The sequence below is a fragment of the Tympanuchus pallidicinctus genome, unplaced genomic scaffold (genome assembly GCF_026119805.1).
Source record: "Tympanuchus pallidicinctus isolate F22 unplaced genomic scaffold, pur_lepc_1.0 scaffold27, whole genome shotgun sequence".
Classification (NCBI taxonomy): domain Eukaryota; kingdom Metazoa; phylum Chordata; class Aves; order Galliformes; family Phasianidae; genus Tympanuchus; species Tympanuchus pallidicinctus.
Genome location: NW_026294744.1, coordinates 7,465,550 through 7,484,793, shown reverse-complemented (window position 1 = coordinate 7,484,793; position 19,244 = coordinate 7,465,550). Strand labels below are relative to the sequence as shown.

General features: G+C 36.4%; 1 protein-coding gene across 3 annotated transcripts in view; it reads left to right on the top strand.

The window, feature by feature from the left end:
- GYS2 (glycogen synthase 2) overlaps positions 1 to 19,244 on the top strand; it is a 41,429-nt gene that overhangs the window by 17,746 nt on the left and 4,439 nt on the right. For all 3 annotated transcript variants that reach the window (XM_052690610.1, XM_052690609.1, XM_052690608.1), the window contains 8 exons: positions 6,328 to 6,472; positions 9,207 to 9,324; positions 9,726 to 9,846; positions 11,538 to 11,644; positions 14,490 to 14,549; positions 15,235 to 15,313; positions 15,963 to 16,076; positions 17,400 to 17,526. In XM_052690610.1, the coding sequence (XP_052546570.1) occupies positions 6,328 to 6,472; positions 9,207 to 9,324; positions 9,726 to 9,846; positions 11,538 to 11,644; positions 14,490 to 14,549; positions 15,235 to 15,313; positions 15,963 to 16,076; positions 17,400 to 17,526 (871 nt within the window). The remainder of the gene's footprint in view (positions 1 to 6,327; positions 6,473 to 9,206; positions 9,325 to 9,725; positions 9,847 to 11,537; positions 11,645 to 14,489; positions 14,550 to 15,234; positions 15,314 to 15,962; positions 16,077 to 17,399; positions 17,527 to 19,244) is intronic.

Genomic DNA, 19,244 nt, shown 5'->3' with positions numbered 1-19,244 from the left:
AAGTAGAAATGTATTCTCTAAAATAAGACAGTGAGAATATTTTGGCCCAAGTCCCATCCTGTTTGGAGTATCAGTGATCATGCAAAGGGCTGTGCAGCGTGGCCCGGCTGATATTTTTCTCTATCACTCCTATTAACAAAAAAGTCACCAGCTTCTACCTGATGGAGAAGTAGAAGAGAAGGCTCCATGTGATCTTCTGATAGTCTTTAGAAACACTGGATCTGTGAAAACTTGGCCTTCAGCTTTACTTCCTTTTGGTGGAAGAAACAATTAGTGCAAGGTTGCCACACTGTGATGGTTCTTTAGACTCCCGAAATCATTTAGGTGCCTGAACTATATGTCACCAGGACTCTATGGCTGCATTCCTATGTTGTTAGTCTGTGAGCTATAGCAAACCATTTGCAGGATTTGGGAACAATGAGAGAATTCAAAAATCGGTTTGAATATTGGTAGCGCCAATGTTATGAGGAGAGCAACTGAATCTGAATGGAATTAAGGAGAGAGAATACTGTTCATAGCCTTATGGTCATCATGTATCGAGCCAAAATAGCTGGAAAAAACAGGGAGCTAAAGACCTTTTCAACCTCTCCCCAAGCCATTTGTTATTTACCTTGGTCGGAGACAGGATCCTTGTCAGCATCACTGCTGCATCAGTGATACAGCATCACTGGTTGAGAGTGTGCAATTCTTACGTTCTTACAGATGTAACTCAGTTCAGTTGGACTGGGAAAAATTCAGCTGGTCCTGCTCCAGTGAGAAGTCAAGCATTAAATCCTTAACAGCATGCACAGGATCATAGTAAATACTAGAAATAAAACTGTTGTGTTCAGCAGCATGTAACAAACAGATAGTATGAGCTGAGGACCCCTGAGGCAATAACCCTGAGGCAACACTGCAGCTTCAGTTCCTTGATTCACATTTGAATCACTCTGATTCTGGAGTGAAGAAGGGAGGGAAAGCAGAACAAAACAGAAGCTGATTTGCACAGTAACTAGTAGTGTCTGATATTTATATTATTGTTCAAGCATCTGAGGAACCCTGTGTAAACAGATGGGGGTCATGGACTGCTGAACCTACCTGAACCTAAAATCTTCTATAGTCAACACTTTCTTATTTCAACAAGCAGAATATGTTATGAGCTTCATTCCCAATACATATGTTATCATAAGTTTAGCTGTGCTTAAAAATTTTTTCAGATCTAGAAGTCCAACCAACAGTGCTTTTTTTTTTTGTTTTTTTTCCTCTTTTCCCTATGTCCAGTGTAGCTTTTACACTGATGCAAATAAGGTTTTGTATGTTGATACAATAAAAGTTCTGTGAAAAAGGTCTGAGCCTGTTAAACCTTTTTCCTCTCCAGGAGCAGCTGGTTTATTGGCTGAAGATGGAGGATTTTAATCTTTTATATCTTTCTACATTAAGGAATCTGCTTTTCTTTCCTCCTCTCCTTTCTCCTTTTCTTTCTCCTTTTCCTCCTCTTGGATTTTAAATAGACCAATACCTTTTATAATTGACTAAGAGACAGTGATGGTCCATGTTGGTTCCTAGATGAACTAGGAACAATCTTTTGGGCAAATGATCTAACCTGGAATTTCACCTGGAAGGTGACCTGGATCACTTGGCATAGCCAAGAAGTCTGTGGGCTTTGACCTCTGCTAATTCTTACTAAAAAAAAATAAATGGTATTATAATAGAAAATGCACTCAGGCCACAGACATGATCAAAGGACTGGAGCACCGCTCCTACGAAGAAAGGTTGAGGGAGCTGAGATTGTTTAGCTTGGAGAAGGCTCCAGTGAGACCTCATTTCAGCTATCCAGTACTTAAAGGGAGGTTATAAGCAAGAGCAGGACCGACATTTTACACAGCCTGATAGAGAAAGGACTAGAGGGAATGGCTTTAAACTAAAAGACAGGAAATTTAAGTTAGGTATTAAGAAGAAATTATTTACTAAGAAGATGATGAGGCATTGGAACAGGCTGCCCGGGGAAGTTTTGGATGCCCCATCCCTGGAGGTGCTCAAAGCCAAGTTGGATGGGGCCTGAGGCAGCCTAATCAGTGAGTGGCAACCCTGCCCACAGTAGGGGGTTGAAATTAAATGAGCTTAAAGGTTCCTTCTAACCTGTCTTTCTATGGTTCTGCATTTCTGTGATAGGATTCTCTATGAAAAAGAAAAATAAAAGATTAGTCTCACTCTTCGTAGCGGTTTTCCTTATATAAGGCTATCTTGCCAGTGAGTAGCACTTCTATTCAGACCTAGAAAATTTTACATTCAGTTCATTCAAGTGTGACTGAAAATAGTTCAGAAAGGAGTGGAGAATTCTGCCTCATCAAGTCTAAAAGGAAAAGTATTGAAAATCCCAATGGAAATGAATCTTTGAGAGCTTTTATGCTGACAATATAAGAGCACAAGCTTATGTTCTTCTTAGTACTGTATTGTCATACCTGTCACTGAGCTTGCTGTTAAACAAAGCTGATCCGCTTTGGTAGTAGCTAATGAAATCTGACTTAAGCCAGGAAGTACAAATTTTTGTCTTATTTGGCTGTACCACAATACAAGTTCTATTTGCACAAAATAATAATCCATGGGAGTTAAAACTGATGTAAAGTAGCTTTTAAAAAAAGTAATTTTTATATCCTTCAGACTTCTCCTGCTTTTACCTTCAAAGATCCTCTTAGCTCTCTGAACCCCAGTGTCATGCTGGGAGTTTCAGTGTTTAACTACTGTTCTCCCTAACATTTTAAGATACAAGTGAAATGTGTTCATCACTTGGATCCATAGAAAGGACAAAAATGAGTTGGAATTTTTCCTCAGAGGTTCATTACAACAAATGCAAATTTCAGTCAAAAACCTGTGGAGCATCGTCTTGTTTTGTTTTGAAATCAGTGACCTTATATGAGAAACATTTTCCCTGAGAAACATTTTCCCATCTAATCCTTGCCATCATGCAAACTGTAATAATCTGCTTGGTTTCCAAAGATCAGAGTGGGAGTATAACCTCACTGAGAGAAATGGAGTATTTACAGTGAAGAGCTTAGTTCTTAAATGCCGTTGAGGGAAGAGACAATGAGTCTGTTTTCCTTTTGCTGTAGCTTTCATTTGTGGCTTTGTCAGTGTTCTAATTTGCTGATAATGGCAAACAAACAAATGTAAGCATGGTTCACTTCACAAATATTTTGTTTTGGCCTCACTGAACATGAGCATTTTGGAACATATTTCATAGATGCTTGAGCTGTTTCTGACAAGCAGTGCATCCAGATCACAGAACAAATTGCTGCGTAGAAACAGAGGTTTGGAGGTGAAGAACTGTGCTGACAGTCTGCTTCAGTTTGACACAGTAGGTCAGATGAGAGCTGTGCCCCATATTACCCCTAGTTCTGGAGTTAATACTATCACAGCAAGCTCAGCTGTCTTTTCCCAGTACTCCACTGTGTGACTAAATGTGTCTCTTGCACTGTCTCATCGGTTAAGTTCCATTCAACCTGTCCTTCAACTTGTCTAGGACTTATTTTCTGAAGTCACTTGTCTAGCCTGCTCAGAGGTACACGATGAGATTTCTCATTTGACACTATAAATGAATTTAAAGGTTAGGATCTTGCTGTGTTGATCAGTGAAGGAAACTGCTGTAGAATAATTACAGGTAAAATGTGAGAACTCTGTGCGCCCAGTTTACATATAACCTAATGGACTAGCAAATTATTGCTAACTGAATTGCATACCTTTGAAAAAGCATGCCAAACATGCCAAGCATGTGCAAAGTAACATCTTTCCCATTTTCAGAAGATGCAGAAATGAATATCAGTGAGGAGATATCATTCTGTGGATGTATTATTCTGTGGATATGCTGCATGTGTTAAGTGTTCATTGCAATCAAAGAAATAAAAGCTAGAAAGGAGTGAGCCATAGTGTTTGTAACAATCCCTTTATGAATCTTTCTCCCAGTAGAATTCAAGGGAGTGTTTAGTTAGTGAACATGTCCCAAATGTAGTTTTTAGTAACATTTAGTAAAAAAACAGTTATTGGTGAGAAAAGGAAAAGAGAGCAGAAACGTTTTAAAGTTTGGCTAGCTATGTTTTTCATTAGCAGTTAAAAAAAAATTAAAGTCAAACATATTTAAATAAACTTTTGCATAGCTTTGAGTGTGCAGTGGCATCTCATTTTTGTCTTTGCGCAGCATGGTATAGAACTGTTCCATTTTGCATTTTTAGTATACAGGTTGGTTGAACAATCACAATGATCTTACTGTATGTTTGTTCTGTCAGTGTGCAATCTGCTACCTTATTTAGTACATGCAATTAACATTTCTGCTCCGAAGATCAAAACTGTGGTTTTCTGAAAGCTATTTGTGGCATTTATAAGTGATATATGAATGTTCCAGTAACATTCATTCATTAGTTTACCACACACTTCAGGGTGTGGGGGGTAGCTGCACTATCAAATTAAAAAAAAAAAAAAAAATTAATTAAAACCAAAAAATATTAAACACAGACTACAGGTCCCATGAATTTCCAATGCAGATGTAAATGTTCAAGTGTTTCCACAGATCAGATTCAAAAGTATCAAGATAGTCTCCCAGAAAAGTAGAAACACAGTTGGGAACTTATTGTAAAAGATTTGGGTTAGGATAAGCCAAGCATCATGCTAGAGCCCCATATCATTTTCAGGAGTTTAATTACTTTTTTCTTCTTTTCTCTGCTTTCAAGATATGCTCTATACCAACTGTTAGCATGTAGTCTGTGTGGAAATTCACATTCTAAATAGCTTAATTCCAGGCTAAATTCCAAAGTACTGGAAGCAACTAGCCATGACAAAGATCAGACAGTTGTAACTATAGATAGTGCTATCTGCTCAGCCTATAATAGTGGTTAAATCCATTACGGTCAATGAAGTTCCAGAGTCAAATGCAATCAAAATCCGACTGTGCACCTAAAATTAGGCACTGTTAATGACATAGCACATTGAGAGACATTGTCACACTCCATGTAACTAACAGTCTGTTTGGTGCCCTTGCCGTTGACCTTGGGAGAATAACCTTGATGTTCCCAGAAGTGAAACATCATGTAAGACTAAGAGGATTGACGTTTAATTGTAATCATTGACTCTTCATTAGCACTGTTCTTTTTTAGACTTCATTGTATTGACTTTGCAGTGCTCATCAGTAATGAAAATTTGATTCTGTGAACCTTTAAACATGAGCTCAGTAGGTATTTTAGATTTTCCTTGCTTTGAACTTCATGATTACATTCCCGCTGCACAGATTTTACCAGTTTTTGTTTCACAAACCTCTTTGTGAACCAGCAAATTCATATAAGAGGGACAGGAAATATTCCTTTTAAATGCCTTTATTCCTAGTTCTGGACAACTTTTGTAAATCTAAATATCTAACATGCATTATTCACATGCATGCATGAAATGCAATCGCATCTATCTAGGAAACTATCAGATACTTACCAATGCACAGGAACATTACGACATACTGTAAGGCATGTCCTTCATAACCATAGTGGAGAGTTCAAGTACGGAACTGTAGTTAATAGATATTGGGAGAAGATTGATCCTTTTCATGTTGAAACTTAGAGTGATCCAGACCTGACTTTTCTTTTTTGTTTTGTTTTGTTTCTACTTAAATCTATTTAAAAAGACACCTGCAAGATTTAAGGGGGATTCAGAAATAATTGAAGGTGATTTTATCTGGAGTTTAACTTAATCTGCCATTGGAAATTAATGGCCTTCAAACTGAAGTAAAAGAAACAGCAAATAATTGTGGTGAGCTTGAAGGAAGAACAGCTCTGAGTATCAGAAAATGCCTCAGTTTCCATTTTCCTTGTTCCCTCAGGCTTTGTGACTGAATGTTTACATCCCACTCCTCTAAAACAACTCAGTTTCTCTCCTGACTAGCATGATTCTCACTATGTTACCCAGCCTCCAGATCTCCTCTGATCCTCATTGTGTTTCTCTTCTCTCCCTCTGTACCTTATCAGCAAGTTCCCTGTTCTTTCAAGTTTTCCAGCAAATCCAATCAAGAGGCCGCATGACGTGGCCAGTCTGCAGGCCAAACAGCATCGATCCTTACCTATGTAGGAATCATTAATCTGGGTTTCCTTCCCACTGTTCAGCAGTCATCTTTTTCCCAAATAGGCATGAGCTGAGATCTGACTTTCTCCATCAATCTGTTGACTCTCCATAGAATGGTTTGATAAACAGGCAGAGAGACTATAATCACAAATGATTCCCTTGAGAAATCTAGCTTAACTCAAGAGACTTTCTTTATGGTAATAAATCTGGTGGGCACACTGTATAGATATCTTTTTTTTTTTTGTTATTTAACAGTTTGACATTGACAAGGAAGCAGGAGAGAGACAGATTTACCATCGATACTGTATGGAACGGGCATCCGTACACTGTGCCCATGTGTTCACCACAGTCTCACAGATAACAGCAATTGAAGCAGAACACATGCTTAAAAGAAATCCTGGTAAGACTTGAATTTTTTTCTTCTTACATTTCCTCTCATTACCTACATTTTCTCAGATTGAATGAAAGCAACAGGCATAAAAACATAAGAGCAAGGCACACTGTGTAGCTATGTGTGGCTACACTGCAGAGAACAACTGTTTTTCAAAAGACATGTACAGACAATATCACTCGAAACACATTCTAGTAGCATATGTAATCTGGAAAAAGTCAAGTTCAGCATCATGCAATAATTATATTCCGTACCATTTTAGGAGAGTGTTAGTTTACCTCTGTGGATGTCAGGATTTTTTTGCAGGGAGTTTATCTACAGTAGCAGACATATATTTCATCATCCTCTGGTGATGCTAATATATTCTAGTCAACTGAAGAAAACAGAAGGTGGAATCTTTGTAATACATTTCACCAGCTTTCACAACTTGCTTTGCTAGTAGAGAGTGATATGCTCTTGTAGAAATGTGGCAAAAGGTTTCATATGTGAAATGATGTTAGATGTATTATACTTTCCAGTGATTATGCTGTTCCTCTTTACTTAATATTGAAAGAGATGAGAAGGCTAAAACAAACCATAGATCACTACAACTAATTTCTGTATAAATATCACAGCCAGGAACAGCAATGTGGTTGAGGTCATAAGCATCTTAGGACTTAAGCATGATAAGTTTCAGAGATGGATATATTATTTTTTGCTAGACAATCAGAACAGTTTAAAAACATAGTTAATGTATGTGCCCAAAAGTTTGTTTAGCCCTATGCATCACTCTCATTAGATATGGAATTTATCAGAAAATTTGTCATATAACATATAAGGTAATGAGCCCAGTTTGATGAATCATTAAAGCTCTTTTTAAATCAGCACAATGCTTTAGAAAGATAATCCATAGCATTCCATCCAAACGTATACATAATTTTGAGATTGTTTAGCAGATGTGCTCACGTCTTGGTTGTTTCAAATATAGCAATTCTTTAAGGACATTTAAGGACTTTGGGTTTTTGCGGTTTTGTTTTGAATTTGGTTTATTTATTCTTTTTAGATTTATTTTAGGTGAATTGCAGTGCTAATTATAGATCTGGAACTGTTATCCCTGCTACCTTCAGTGCCACAGGCCACACCACAATTTCTGCATTAGGATAAACAGAAAGTTATCCACTGGACCCTTAACTTCATTGCAGTCTGACTGAAAAGAATGTGGGGTCAACAGAACAGAAACATCCTCTTTTTCTGTTTACAAACAAGCAATCTTCTTCTCTGACCTCCTAATTCACTATGGGAGAACTGGTTCATATAGGACTTAAATTTAATACTGCAACCACTTTCAAGCTCTTCCTAACAACATAGGAATCTTTGACTGTTTTTCTTTCTGGACAGTTTCCATCCATTCTCTGGTATGAATGAGGGATTTCTGAATATTTTCACTCATCCGCAGCAGGCTGTATATTGACCGGTCTCATATTCTTTGATTAAAATGCAGCTCCATTTACCCTTTCATCAGTAGTGGTGTTCAATCTGTCATTTACATCAATCTCAGAGGTATAAAGCGAATATGGTTTCCCAAACTGTCCAGTTCGCTGTTTCTGCTCAACAAACAATATTTTAATTCTGTGCCCTACTGAAAATATGATGAAAGAGGGCTTTACTCCCATTTTAAATGCGGGGTCATTTTGTTTTGTTTAATGAACTGGTGAAAATTCTGTTCTAACATTGCCCCAAGTGAGTCAAATCAGAATCATTTGATTTCAGGAAGGAAAGGAAAGAAGCTGGAATTGATTTAGGTAATAATAGCACAGGATGATATTTTCTGTTGACAAACTGCAAAGATTCAGGGCTTTTTCAGAGTTTTCTCTTATGATTTTGGTCAAATATATACAGCTACGAAATCTAGGTCTAGATCTTAACTAAGTGTCCTGGAACTTTGATTCAGAGTATTCTCTGCTGCTTAGGAAATGTATGTTTTGTAACTGAATGAAAATAATAGAAATCCCACAATGTTATCTTTCAAATCATGGATAAAACTTATGATCAGAGACAGAACCTTACATGATTCATCAGAGAGCAGGTTTAACGTTAGACACTCAAGCTTTTGTCAGATAATTTCCTAAATTATTATTCAAATTTAGTACTCCTAAAAATTAAGCACAACAGCAGCATGTGAAGTTAGTTTGATGTAAGCAGTCACTCTGCCAAATTTAGACTGTACACTTTATCTAGCAAGAATGCAAACTGCCCTTTGCCCCAGTGCAAAAGCTCTCTTTTCTGCTAAATCCTCAGAAGTCTGGATAGAACAGGCCTCTGTTATGCCATGCAGTGAGTAAGTATGTAGTAGAACACAATTTCTGCTTTCAAGAGCTTTCTATCAAGTAATAAAGCAGGCAATGGTGATATCAGGATTAAAGATGTAAGGGACATATTACACAAAAAATGGCTAAGTGGAGGCATAAATTCAGTCTTGAGAGGACAACAAGGACCTTTATATCGAGCAGGGTTTATATTAACATTGAGTACAGGTCAAAAGAAAGGCACTTCAATGTTGTAGAGAGTGGAATATAACATGTAATAGCTTTGTGGAGAAAACTAACAAAAACCATTGTATTAGGCAGTGCTGTTCTCGAGCCATGAGTGATAAGACTATGTATTAACTGTTCACATACTGCCATTGGAAGGCACACTTGTTCTTTCCTTAAGAATTTCTCTGACTCTGAAGATGTTTGCCTCTGCCTTTTCTCTGCTTTTCCAGATGTTGTCACTCCAAATGGCTTGAACATTAAGAAGTTTTCAGCAATGCATGAATTTCAGAATTTGCATTCCATGTACAAGGCTAGGATTCAGGAGTTCATTCGAGGTCATTTCTATGGGTATGCTTTTACTTTTCCAGATTTAGCAATGATTTTCCAACACTATTTAAAGCAAAAAAACAAGCCAATATGTCTATCAAATACTTCATAAAGGAAGTGAATTGTTACCAACTTAGTCAAATATCTGTCTGGGATTTCTCAGACAGAAACTGAAGGAATTTCAGATACCAGCTCTAACTCTGCTTAAGACTTTGTGGGATCAGGCAGAAGATCTTGATTATTTTCATTATTTACCCAAGATGGACTTTATCAGATTGATAGTCACTTTGATGTGAAGAAAAGCCTCTCTTTCATTATTTTCCTGGGGTAATAAATTTCTCCATAATAGAAAAACGTGTCTTTTGTATGATTACATCTTGAAAAATACTTTCATGCTTGTCTGTTTGTTCACTTGGTTTCAGCCACCTTGACTTCAGTCTTGAAAATACCTTATTTTTCTTCATTGCTGGGAGATATGAATTTTCCAACAAAGGAGCTGATATGTTTCTAGAAGCCTTATCAAGACTAAACTTTTTGCTGAGGGTAAGTAAGCTTCTGGAAATGTAGAAAACTTACTGTATTATAGAAGTCATGTGCGATAGTTTCTATTTCATACTCTGGTTTACAGGAAAATAATTATAGCACATTCAGGCTTTTCATACAGCTATCTCCCTGAATCATCAAAGCATACAACAATGCCAGATTGCTTAAAAATAATTGATTCCTAGCTCAAGAAGTTAATTTGTGGTTGCCACCCTTGTTTTTAAAGAAAAATACTAAAAATATGATTTAAGAGTTTACTCTGAAAGTGCACCTATCAGAAAGAAGATTAAAAAAATCACATAATAATACAATTTTAAAAATATTTTTATGCTAATAGCTTAAATTATTTTCCCATAAATTAAAGATGGCTTTATTGTTTTACTGTTACAACGCGCTTGCCAGCTCCAGATTTCATCCAAAACTATTCAAAGAACACTTGCTCTGTAATTACTTCTGAAGGGGATTTTGGCTGGGATCAGAAGGATACTCTTACTATTTGTGAGCCTGAAAATGATGGTGAAACTTAAACTAGGCTCCAGTAGTGTGCCTGAACCTCAGAAATGCTCAGCATTGGATACTTTGATACTTTGAAGACAAACTGTATACGTTATGACAGTTTGTTAATATACATTAATATAATAGCATATAGACTTTTGAGCTGCCCTAAAGAAAGGGAAGAAACTTCAAATCATAAGTGAATCCTATTATTTTACACTACACGTTTTTTTGTACCTCCATCTGATAGAAGCACACCAACAGTATTTTTATTTGTCCAATGTTTATAGAGTGGAAGCAATTCATAATAATTTTTACAGCTCTGAGTAGTTTACTCTTAGCTTTCCTTTAAAGAGCTGCTGACGAGAGTCCAGTCTTGTTCTGCTCCATATGAGGAGTCTCTCAGGAACTTGATCTTCTGAAACTTGTTTATGCACAAGAGAAGTAAATGAAACCATCTATAACCAAAGGGTTGGATTTTACATTTCGTGCTTTTTGCCTTTGGAGTAGCCAGATGTAAGAAATGAGCAAGAGGTTACTTGTGTTTTTTTTGTGTGTGTGTCTGGCAGGTTCTGTGTTAGGGATTCAGATATACAGTGGTTTCTGATAATAACTCTTTTAGAATATACACCTGGGGCATTGCTGCAGAAGATTGTTCTGCTTGCTGTATGGAGTCCCCTGCCCCACATCTGTGCACTCTTCATCTAGTAAACTAGTTTCTCACTCCTTTAAGCCAACCAAGTTTATGTCACATGAGAAAATCTGTTTGCTATTTTTATTTTTATTTTTATTTTTATTTTTATTTTTATTTTTATTTTTATTTTTATTTTTATTTTTATTTTTAATTTTTATTTTTATTTTTATTTTTATTTTTAATTTTTATTTTTATTTTTATTTTTTTGCTGTTTATATTCATATCCTAAGCCATGCTTTACTAAACCATGAGAAGCCAGGAAGATCCACGTTGATCAAACTGGAATTGAGCAACTGATACCTGTTTATCGGTATCTATTCTCAGTTATATTCCTGACTTGATAAAAACTTGACAGCTAAAGGGAGAAGAGTAAGATCAGAGCCTTCCTGAATGACCAGTGAAAGTCTGCTGGGTTTTGCTGTGACTATTTTGTAGTGTTAACGTGGTCTTTGATACCCAGTGGTGAGTTTTAATTTTTTCTCTCCATCTCATGTCTGTTCAGGTACATAAGAGTGATGTTACAGTTGTTGTGTTCTTCATTATGCCAGCAAAGACAAACAATTTCAATGTGGAAACCCTGAAAGGACAAGCAGTCCGGAAGCAGCTCTGGTAATTGCCATTTTCACTGAGAACCTTGATTAGGGAGACATATTGATGTTTCTGATGAAGATTAATGTTCTTTCTTCTTGTCACAGTTTGTTATGAGTTTACAAGGTTGTTTTTTTTTTTAAAAAAAATTATTTTACTACTTTCCAAACAAAAAAGCAAAATAGAATTCAACCGTTGAACCTCATCTCCCTTTAACTATTCTGTGATTCTACACAGGAGGAGATACGTGAGGTACTTTCAGACTGAAACACATCATAGAACTGAATGGTGATATTCAAAGAAAATCAAGAAAATGAAGGATTAATTTTGTTTAAAGAAAAAGTGGAAAATGTAATTTCATTCAGCGTATTTACAGATTAATTATGTAATCAGGGAAATTAAAATGTACACCCTATCAGATGAGCAAAACAGTTAAATACTTCTACTGCAGAAGTAAGGAAGCTGATTTTTAAGCTAATGGACAAAAGCTCCTAGCTTCTGCCTTGATACGTGTTTCTCACTGTGTTTAACCTCTTTCAGATGCCAATTCCTTAGTTATAAAATTATAGAAATAGAAATGACTCAGAGATCTGTATATAAAAGGTACAGATTACGAAAAGAATACTGTTTAAAATTATATATATCTTCTTAACTGCCTCCAGCAGATAACCAGATAACCTCCAGCAGATAATAATGGCTGAATTTCTGGGTATCAGGAGACAAGTTGAAACCTTTGATTAAAGAATAATGAAATTGCACAGACGCAGCAACAGAAATAGTTTAAGGGTTATTGGAATATCTAGCTCTGACTGTTCTTGAGAAAGAAGTCAGATATGAGAAATCTGTTTGCTTTCTAGATTATCTCTGGAGTCATCAAACAGTGACTTTGGGGATTTTCAGAAAAAGTTTTGCCACTCTGAAAATGGATGCCACAAAGGTAGATGTTGGAACTGATTGTTCACTAAAAAGCAGTGCCTCTGAGCAGCCTTCATTGGCAGTAGAAAGTGATGGTTCATTCCAGATCACGACTCATCCTCTACAACCTCAGGAAGAGTCTAAAATGGGCAAGCAAAACCATCTTTTGAAATTGGCCAACACCTTCTGTGGATGTGCAGAGGATTTACACAATTATCTTCAAGTGTGGATGGCTAAAGTGCTGTAATATATCCAGAGCTTTTAATGAGAAAGTGTATGCAGGAACTGACCATCCAGGGAGAAATACCATTGAAGCCTGAACAGAATTAAATGGATGGAGTGTTGTTGCTGTCATAGGGCAAGATTCTGGCTCTACATCAACTTCAGTAAACTAATGTGAGTGCAGTGAGAGACAGCCATGCTTTCAATGGGCCCTTTTTGCCTCTGCCATATTTTTAATTTAATGCATGTAATGTTTGAATGCAATACAACAGGTATATATTAAATAAATACTATATATTAGGAAAGTTTAAATAAAATGCAATTTGCAGAGATTTTTCCCAGTTGTATCTCTATTACATGGCTGTTTCTCTGATACTCAGAAATACAGGCACAATGGCAACTGTAAAAGTAAACCAAAAGGTGTGAAATCATGCAAAAAGTTCTGTTTCCAGATGTTCTTCCCACTGTCTTCTGTGAAAAGTAAAAGATCCTCTGTGTCCTTCAGTGCAACAATGCCACGATCATCATGTGAGCTGCTGTAAAAAAAAACACTTGATATCACTGTTAAATAATAATATTAATTGATTTGATTTTAAGGATGCCACAGAAGTTAAGTACAGGGATGGCAGTTATCAAGAAATAGATGATGGCTGACATGGGATATAAAATATTTCTTCTGCTTATGAAACAGCAGCCTATCCTATCTGGGTTAAGTTTTGGAGATTGTTCAAGGCATGAGTCAATAAAACATAGCCATGAGTGGGCTAGCTTGCTGGTATTTGAATCAATTTGTTTTGACATTTAGCTGCTTCACAGCTCACAGAGAATTAAGTCATCTACTATTGTATCAATGTGAGCCGAGAGAGAGCAACTAAAAATAAGTATGTGGTTTTTGAGCTTGGTAAAGTTTAGAATTTCACTCAACAAATTTTGTCCAAGTCCAAAGTCTAATTCTTAGAAATCAGAAAAGCAGGAAAAGTCCCATGAAAGTGGGCATTTTAGTCAGACTGAGAGTGTATTTGCTGTCTTGAGAGCACTGCTTTCAGCTGTACTTCCAAGCTCTTTCTTCTAGGATCAGGATGATATGGCTCTTTGCTTTAAGAATGGTTGTTCACTCAAGTTCTTTCTGAACGAAAATATAACACTTCTGTCACAGGCTTTATCATTAGCTTAAAACATGGGCAGGGCTTTCCAGAAAGATGTTTAATTTCCAAAATGACTTATGCCAAATTACTTGTTAATCCAACCCTTATTAAAAAAAAAAAAAAAAATTAAGTGAAAGAACAGGGCTGAAATGGAAGGAAGAATCTTGCTTTAAAATCACCATTTTTTTAACCTCTTGTATTGCTCATAAGGTCAAGTTAAACTGAAAACATCTGGGCCTTCAATGTCTATTTCTCTACTTAGAGTCACATATATGTCTTCTTTTTCATAGCTGAGATGAAAGTGTGGCCTACTGATCAAAGTGCTGGAAATAATCATTAGTGAGTTCTGTTTCTGGCTTTAGCAGTTAGTTCATCATTGGGTACAGATTGTATCCTCTGTTGCACTGAAATGAGTCATGGCTGCTGGTTGGGTAAAAGACATTTGAGAATTAAACCTCTGCTTCTGCATTTTTGGTTCCACCAGCACACAAAAGCACAATATTATTTACAGCAGCAGGGATATGTTTTATTCTGTCTTTGAAAAGGATTCTCATGTTTATACATAAATGTATTTATTTTCCTAGGGACACTGCACAATCTGTGAAAGAAAAGTTTGGAAAGAAACTCTACAATGCCTTACTAAAGTGAGTGTATAGGTTACTTTGTCCTGTCTTGCAGGGCCACATATTCGCATGGCTTACCTATAGTGATTTGGTGGTTCTACTCTTTGTCTAAGAAATAATGGGGTATACAGAAAGGATATAGGAGAAGGGTATGGGACCCTCTGTGCTGCATACAGGATAGTTGTATGATAGGCAAACCACAGATGAAAAAATTAAAGGTACTAACATCCCATATTGTAAAGGATCTTAAGAGACATGGGGGATGTTTATGTAATGCTGAGAATTACTCATGGACAAAAATGAGCACCCGAGACAAATATGGGTTACTGAATTGGTCGTATCCTTTCAAAAGACAGCTGATGTGAGCTGGAAGTGAATCATCCAGAGCTAAGAGGACTGAAACTTCAGCAAAAATAAAGTGTGATTGAAAAACAAAACAAAACAAAAATTCCTTTTGGAGTTTTCTGTAAGCTAATTGGAAGGATAGCAATTTTGTGGGAGAATAAATTGTAGGGAGCGTAGAAGGGACAGGAAAACTAAGGAAAGATTCAGGTTGACATCAGCAGACTTCGGATCAGACCTTGTTTATTTCTTCTTTTTTTTTTTTTTTTTTTTTAAGCATCTTTAATGTAAACTCATAATGCTATTTCTCAGAAGGACTGATAGTAAATCATTTGGTAAACTAGGCTCTGTGTTGCCTCCGCAGAGGAGAAATTCCAGACTTGAGCAAGATTCTTGACCGGGATGATATAACCATTATGAAAAGAGCCATCTTTTCAACTCAGGTCAGAAAGCAAATTATTTATATGAAAATCTACTGTGTAAGTTAAGCACAGCTGTGTACAAGGATTGTGTATGACATGTGTGCTTTGAAAAAAAAAAAAAAAAAAAGTTTTTAACAACAACAACAAAAGTTTTTCATTGGTAACATTTAAAGATCATCTGTGATTGTTTTTGAGGAAAGTCTGATGCAAAATAATTATTTTGGCAAATCTGCAAATCTTCCCCCAGTCACATGCAGGACACCAATGCTGAGAAAACTCTTTTCCTTTATACAAAGTTCAAAGTCTTTGCATTGTTTCTGAAGCTTGAATTATTCCATTTTAATGAAAGATGTAAATTCAATCCCTTAGGAGAGTTAAGGTCAATCCTCTGCCACAGAAGACAAGTAGAAATAAATGGTAGGCATTTCTAAAGTTAATGCAAATACATTTCTTTTGAGGTAAATTAGCCTGTGACAGCTTCTATGGTCTATTTTGTGTCCTGGGCTCTGTAAAAAAACAATGTTCCGTTCATGTCTTCAAATGAAATGGTAAAAAGCCATCCACATTAAAAGCAAAATTTCCCAGTGTCTTCCACTAACCTCAGAAAATGGTAACAGGACACTTTTCCGGGAGCTTTGCCTGGCTCAAGGATTGTCTTTTCTCTTTTAAGCGACACTGTCTGCCTCCGGTGACCACCCACAACATGATTGACGATGGCAATGATCCCATACTCAATACCATCCGACGTATTGGCCTTTTCAACAACCGAACAGACAGAGTAAAGGTACCTTCTGCTGTTTTCTCATTCTAGATATAAAATGGAATTAAAGAGTCTGAATCTGGATCATTAGCATAGAAAGAACAGTCGAATTCCTGATAGAGAGTCAGTAATGTACTATTTCTTCCCTCTTGCCCCCTTTCCAGGAATAATGATCCAGTGAGCTCTGAGAATAGAATACAAACTGTTTGAATAATTAGTCAGTAAATTGCATGTAATACCGTAGACACCTCCTCCTGCTTCTCAATAGGCTTGACTGGATAGGTTGTACAAAACTGGCATTACAACAGGAAAATTACCTACTATACCAACAGGCTTAGCACCTAATAAGCTGAATGTCATGGATAAAAATTCTGTAAAGTTGAAAGAGAAAGTCATCTTGAGACGTGTATTACACGTCCATGAAGACACAGTTAGCATATGAAAAAGCTACAGTGATGCCAATGAAAAATCTTACTTGATTCCTTGGGATCAAATAAGCTTGCATAATGAGTTTACAAGCCATTTACTGGTTGAATACAATTTACCAAAGAGAGTAACATGATTATATTATTAAGAACAGAGAAAGGCATATCCCTGACATGGAATGATGTTCAGAGTATGTAAATGCAAGGAAGAAAGGCCCAGAGAAGGTTTAACCCTTCCCTCATAATCCTTTCTCCCTGAGCTGATTGGGCAGGCTATACAAGGTGCTTCTCTGCTTGACAGTGGAATATGGGGCAGTGACCTCAAACCCAGCAGAGTCACGCAAACAAATTAGCTTGGGTCCTGGAAGAGGGATATTAGCCTAAGCTAATAAGCTTAGTCTTTCAGCAACATCAGTTAGCCCAAGTCCAGAATTATGATGATGGCATTATAATACATCTGGTTTCAGCTATCCTCTGAGAACTGCAGGCATTCCTATTTTTCAGCTGGGTGCTCTGGAGCACTGTATTCTTATGAGGCCTCTTCTGGAAGAAAACATCCCAATATTCAATATTGTGGTACAACAGACCAAGAAAACCAATGTAGTACTGCTAAATGTTACAGCCTTAGGCATAATCAACAATGTGCATGGCTCTTCTTGAGCAAGAAGAACAATGCCAAAGACCCATTCAGAAAATAGTGTTCATTATCAGTATTATTTCCAGGACAAGACTACATGCAGACAGGTTACAAGATAATGCATTTTAGTGTGGAAATTGAATTAGATAACAGGATGGACAAGGAAGGTATTGTCCAAGTGTTCAGAAGAAGACCAAAGTGAAAAAAATTACTGAAGCTTACTGATAAATGCAATGCACTGATGATGCTTCTCTTTCACCTCTAATGTAATTTTTGAATATCCAGGTAATAGTACATCCAGAGTTTCTTTCTTCGACAAGCCCGTTGCTGCCCTTGGACTACGAAGAATTTGTTAGAGGTTGTCACTTGGGTGTATTTCCATCATACTATGAGCCCTGGGGTTACACTCCAGGTAGGCAATCTGTACATTTTAATAGGTATCAAAAGATGAATACCCGTTCTGCTGATGCAGAATAGATTTAAAGCCAGTTTCTTCTAGAGTGCTGAAAAAACTCTTTCGACTCTGTTTCCTCTGCAGTGCAAAGGTCTTACTGCTGAAAAAATTTGGGGGCCAGGTGGTATTAAATGGCATCTACTGACTGACAGCTACTCAAATTTGTCCCTGCGCTGGACCCTTTTCCATACTAACATGTAATCTTTCAATTTTCTGTGGCTTTAGAACAAAATAAAATAAAATGAAAAAGTCATTTTTAAATATAATTTTTAATTTGCATAGGGGATTTTTAAAAGATTTAGAAGAATGTGCATATTGAAAAACAGAGAATAGAGCAAGAATTCTGATGCTGCCAGCAGACATACTTCAGTGGGTTTAATTCAAGATAGCAATTAAGTTTGGTATGTGTATGTAACACCACATCTAAGATATTTACCACAAATACCTACATGAAGTAATAGATATTCTCACAGACTTAAAGGGAAATTTTTTAAAGATACAGAAAACATTTAGTTTTAGGTTCAAAAAAATTTACCCAGACTTACAATGGGTACTTAACACCTAATGAAATCAGTACAAACCATAAACTTGAATGTCTATCAAGATCAAAGCCTAGGTGCCTGTTTTATTTTGTATGTCTTGCAAAATATCTTCTGTAATCTTGATACACATCTGAACATTTGGATGCTCCTCTGAAGTGAATTCACGGTAAGCCTGTGAATCAGAATAAAAGTTTTGTGAAGTTGATCATTCTCCAGAGCTATTTCTCACTACTTAAGAGAGCTATCTAATTCCAATGCAAGTTTTGGATTCTGGCACTTTCTCTTTCTGTTTTAGTCTCAGCTGAAGTATAAGGAAAATGTGGCAGCCAGGGACGATTTTGAAATTAAATTTTAAAGTAACCTGACCAGAAAAGTTAGACTACTACTTAGCAGTTTGAGGAAAGCTGCAATTTACACTTGTTAAAAGAGTTATTTCTTTTGCTAATGCAGAACAGATTCTCTTTGTTGATATATCCATTTAATTCTCCCTGAAACAGAAAGTGTTCTTTTTTGGTGGATTTGTAGCTCTGCTGTATCAGCTTCATTGTCATATGAAGGAAGGCCATGTAGATGGCTTTCAGCATTTCAGTTGGAGTATTTTACTTCCTATGTTTGTTGCTTTAGGTTAGGCTTAATATTCATCAGCAGAAACTCTTTAAGCAGGAGTAAAAAGTTATTCTTACTCACAACAATGATAGAAATAACTACAAAAGAGGCATGCATTTTATAAATTTGTAAAGCTGATTCCACAAGTACTTTGAAAGCAATTCAAACTTAATGTTTTCTCTGTTGTTACTATAGAGACTAGTTTAAAAGCACCTAATAACATACAACGTATTGCACACTCTTGCAATTAGGAGAATCAATTTTTCAAATAGTAATGAATCACCTAATTAACATTTGTGTGCAACAGGCTTCAGTTTAAAATGCAGACAGTCCAGGCCAGGTATCACGATTCTCTGTTTCAACACTAGAATCCTGTGATTTTTTCAGTTTAGCTACTGGAAAACACAAAAATATATTTGCAAAAACAGTATGAAATTTTCTCTTTAAAAATCCTTTATTTTTCTTTCTCTTTTCTTTTCCCTTTAATCCACAACAAAGCATTATAGTTTTCCCTTGATTTTTTCAGAG